This window comes from Camellia sinensis, chromosome 10, assembly GCF_055761805.1.
Source record: "Camellia sinensis isolate YWXY chromosome 10, ASM5576180v1, whole genome shotgun sequence".
In the NCBI taxonomy this organism is placed as follows: domain Eukaryota; kingdom Viridiplantae; phylum Streptophyta; class Magnoliopsida; order Ericales; family Theaceae; genus Camellia; species Camellia sinensis.
In genome coordinates this window covers 177,737,905-177,741,887 of record NC_138970.1, presented here as the reverse complement: position 1 = coordinate 177,741,887, position 3,983 = coordinate 177,737,905, and the positions used below count along the sequence as shown (strand labels likewise).

Sequence of the window (3,983 nt, the reverse complement as noted above, 5' to 3'; positions counted from 1 at the left end):
GTGAAGAAGGAAAAAAAAAATTGACACTGTTCATAAAAGAACAGGGTTGACAAGAAGTTTGGTCATGCATCCATGGTTGTGTCCATTTGTTGGCTTTTATCATGGTTGGACCCATCAGATTCCTCTTCACTAGTTGAATTTTATGAAGCTTCAACACAAAATAGTTTCTGCATGGTTAGATCTTGTCTTTCGTGCTGCTTTTGACTTTGCTCTTCTGTTTTGCCATATGTTCCACGAACTATGCTGCATGTGGATTATTTGGTATGCTACCAAAGAATTCTCGGACCAAGTTGACATAAGCCTTTCCTACCCGTTCGATCAGATTTTGGATATGTAGGCGGCCCACAATTGCCGAAATTTCAGAATTAATTAACTCTTTCACTGCACTCCACAGTAACAGCCCGTTTAGGAAAAATACCAAGGTCATTGGGAGGAGCTACCGCTTTTCCTTTACCCGATATTGTTGTTGTTTTTTTATCCGTGCCAAGTTCAATTACCTACGTCAGATTCAAACATATGTTAACATCTAAAACAAGGTGGACAAATGTAAATTTTGATAAGAAAACGAGACAATTCAAAAAATCAAAACTAAAATATGAAGGGAGCCTCACACGTTTGGGATGGCATAACCATATTTATGCATTCTTTGTTATTCATTAAAAAGAAAAATAAATAGTAGGGCTAAAAAAGAGTGCGACACGTTGCAATATTAGTAGTGATTGTAAACTCATCCAACATAAGAACAACTCATCCAACTTAAGGACAGTAGTCAAGCAAACAGATTTGGGATTTATTCACCTTTATTTTTTAAATGATTTCCCAAACTAAGAAATTTACATGTTAACATGTAAAACAAGGTGGACAGATGGCAATTTTGATAAGAAAACGAGGTAATTTCAAAAAATCAAAACTGAAATATGAAAGGAGCCCCACACGTTTGGGGTGGCATAGCCATATTTATGCATTCTTTGTTATTCATTAAAAAGAAAAACAAATAATAGGGCTGAAAAAGAGAGAGAGAGAGAGAGAGAGAGAGAGAGAGAGAGAGAGAGACGTTGCAATATTAGTAGTGATTGTAAACTCATCCAACGTAAGGACAACTCATCCAACTTAAGGACAGTAGTCGAGAAAACATATTTGGGATTTATTCACCTTTATTTTTTAAATGATTCTCCAAACTAAGAAATTTATGGATATTGTGAAAGATAAAAACACCTAAGACATCAACAAAACGTAACTAATATGCACTCATGTCTCCTTGCAAAAACAACGTATCGATCACTATAAGGCTCATCATAAAACTAAACTACACTTGAGAATTTGTCAGTTCATCAATATCTTCCATGTGGGGCTCCAACTCTGTGTTCATGAATGTTTCAATATCTAAGTCGCTAACCTCTCTCTGGCTAGTTGAAGCCAATTTTTTACACCTCCGCTTTGTGTGTCCGATGCTCCTACAATAGCAAATAATGCATAAACAATTTTAGTAATCATGTACATGCAACAGGATGGAAAAAGGACATGCAATTAAAGTACCGTACCTACAATACCCACACCGCCTTGGTTTTGGAGGTTTACCCATAGAAGATGTCCCTCCGGGGTTCCCTTTGGTCTTCACTACATTAGGATCACCAACGCCACATAGTTTGGGTGCAATATTTTTGTCCCCAACCTTGGTATTATATTCTGTTCGCATTGCCTAGTGCTTTTTCATCTTCAATGTCATCTGGAAAGCCATTTCCCTTGCCTCTTCAAAATTGTTATCTGCGTGTGAGGCATAATATGACATTTCACTAAAACATGAGCTCAGAATACCAAATTGGGCTATCTGTGTTAGGGTGCTAGAAATTTGGGTAAGACTTGGTTGTTGATATCCTGACCTACCACGTCTTGTCCATCTCGTCAAGGCACAACTCAGTGGAATACACATTAATTGTTCAGATTTCATGACAGCAACCATGTGGCAGCAAGGGATGCCAAACAACTCAAACTTCAAGCAACAACATTTTATTGTGATATCTGTTGGAAAATACTCAACCGTCCATGTGCTTGTTGGTGCCTTGTACTCACCAAAACGATAGGTGCGACGATCCTCCGACTCAACTCTTTCCATCACAAATAATTTACCCTCTTTGCTGATGTCACGTCAAAATAATGAAAAAATCTTCCGAGTAAAGAGCTCAGCTGCATTTTTTCCAAACCTCTCAATGGCATAGTCAAAACCGAGAAACTATTCTCTGTTTTAGATTTTGTTTCTACCTCATTAACACGCATCCTAGCAAGAGCCCTATCATATTGTGCTACAAATTCGTACAACCTTACCTTTTATTCTAGGAACATATTAAAATATACATTCATTCCCTCGACACATTGAGTGCTCCTCATCCCAGCAAACATGTGACCACGAAGATACGCCTCAACCCACTTATCACGCTTGCGGTGAATCTCCAACACCCAGTTATTGTTCTCCAACTTGTATTGTTTCACCATACGAGCCCAGGCATTGCCAAACTCAACAATTTTACATTTCTTTAACATCAACTGTGCGAAATCATTAGTAAATTCTGGTATGTGGACATTTGTCAAGGCATTTTTCTCCAGATGCCAAGAACATAAACGATGTCTGCAATTTGGAATAACTCTTTCGATTGCATGACGCATTGCCCTTTCACCATCTATTACAACAGAGAAGGGTCTTTGTCCATCCACGGCCTCCATTAACATTTCCAGCACCCACGTGTATGTCTCCATTGTCTCATCAGGCAACAAAGCACATCCAAATATGATTGTCATAAAATGGTTACTCACGCCAGCTAGAATCACAAATGGCTTCTTATACTGATTTGTACGATAAGTTGTATCAAATACCAATACATCACGAAATGCAGCATAGTCCATCCGAGACCTACCATCTGCCCAGAAAATCTTGTCCAACCGGTTATCCTTATCAACGTTGTACTTGAAAAAAAATAATGGATCTGCATCTAGTTTAGCTGATAAGTATCCTAAGGCACCCTCTGCATCCCCTTCTGCGAGTTGTACTTTGCGCTCAGCTTGGAATTGGTTGTGCAAATCTCTGTGAATGAAGCCCACCTTCTCATAACCCCCTGATTGATGGACCATAAAATCCATGATCTAACTTGTTCTCATACCCACATTGCACATGGCCATTGCTTGAGCTTGGTCTGCACTTGTTACAAACCTATGTGACCACAGAAAATGGATGCAGTGTGGTGCTGCCAAGGGATGGTTGTGTTCCCCTACAAAGTGGGTCACAACATATTTTTTAATTGTCTTGTCTGTTCTACACGCTGTAAGTATTTCTTTTCTCTTACGCCTTTCCTTGAACAAACCCATTTCCTACTCTCTACAAATTTGTTGTCTCCACAAATTCGTTTCCTACTTCTTCGTACGCTAAAACCGATGACCTTAGCATATGCATTGTAGAAAGAATAAGCATCCTCCTTTGAATTGAATTTTATTTGCAAAACATCAACCTTAGTAAGCATTCGTAAACTATCATAGGTTTGGGAAGCTAACCCTTCTTCTTTCCCATCGATAACATCATCCTTGCCATCCGGAGCAACTTGATTGTCAATTTCACTATTGACCTCTTTCTGCCTACTACTTTCAAGTTCATCCATCATATCTACATAACAAATCACATAGACAACAGATGTGCACGTAGACAACAGATGTGCAGATTTGGCATCAGTTAAATGCAAATAATAAAAAAGTACACTCGTAAATACCATAATATCAATTAAAATCAAACAAATCAACAAAAAAAACACACCCGCCAGTGCCCTCCTACAAATTAAAATCAAACAAATAAATAAGCACACCTACTAATGCCCTGCTATCAATTCAAAACAAATAAATTCAAAAATACACCAGCAAGTACCCTACTATAAATTAAAATATAAAAAGCACATCCGCCAGTGCTCTGCTTTCAATTATCAATTCCTAAAAGAAAACAAACA

General features: G+C 38.2%; 1 protein-coding gene across 1 annotated transcript; it reads right to left on the bottom strand.

The window, feature by feature from the left end:
* Positions 1-365: 365 nt before the first annotated feature.
* Positions 366-3,644, bottom strand: LOC145800902 (protein FAR-RED IMPAIRED RESPONSE 1-like). The gene is made up of 4 exons (XM_082890654.1): positions 3,354-3,644; positions 3,203-3,260; positions 2,353-3,107; positions 366-497 (listed from the first exon to the last, which is right to left on the bottom strand). Exons 1-4 carry the CDS (start codon positions 3,642-3,644, stop codon positions 366-368), a joined length of 1,236 nt encoding a protein of 411 aa, XP_082746780.1.
* Between the last annotated feature and the right edge of the window lie 339 nt (positions 3,645-3,983).

Bases quoted from the DNA above. Each gene is read 5' to 3' on its own strand.
- LOC145800902 (XM_082890654.1), bottom strand. From the start codon at position 3,644: ATGGATGAACTTGAAAGTAGTAGGCAGAAAGAGGTCAATAGTGAAATT. The intron at 3,108-3,202 runs GTTTGTAACAAG...TCCATCAATCAG, and splicing joins CATTTTCTGTGGTCACATAG to GGGGTTATGAGAAGGTGGGC. The intron at 498-2,352 runs GTATATTTTAAT...AATCTGACGTAG, and splicing joins AATGTGTCGAGGGAATGAAT to GTAATTGAACTTGGCACGGA.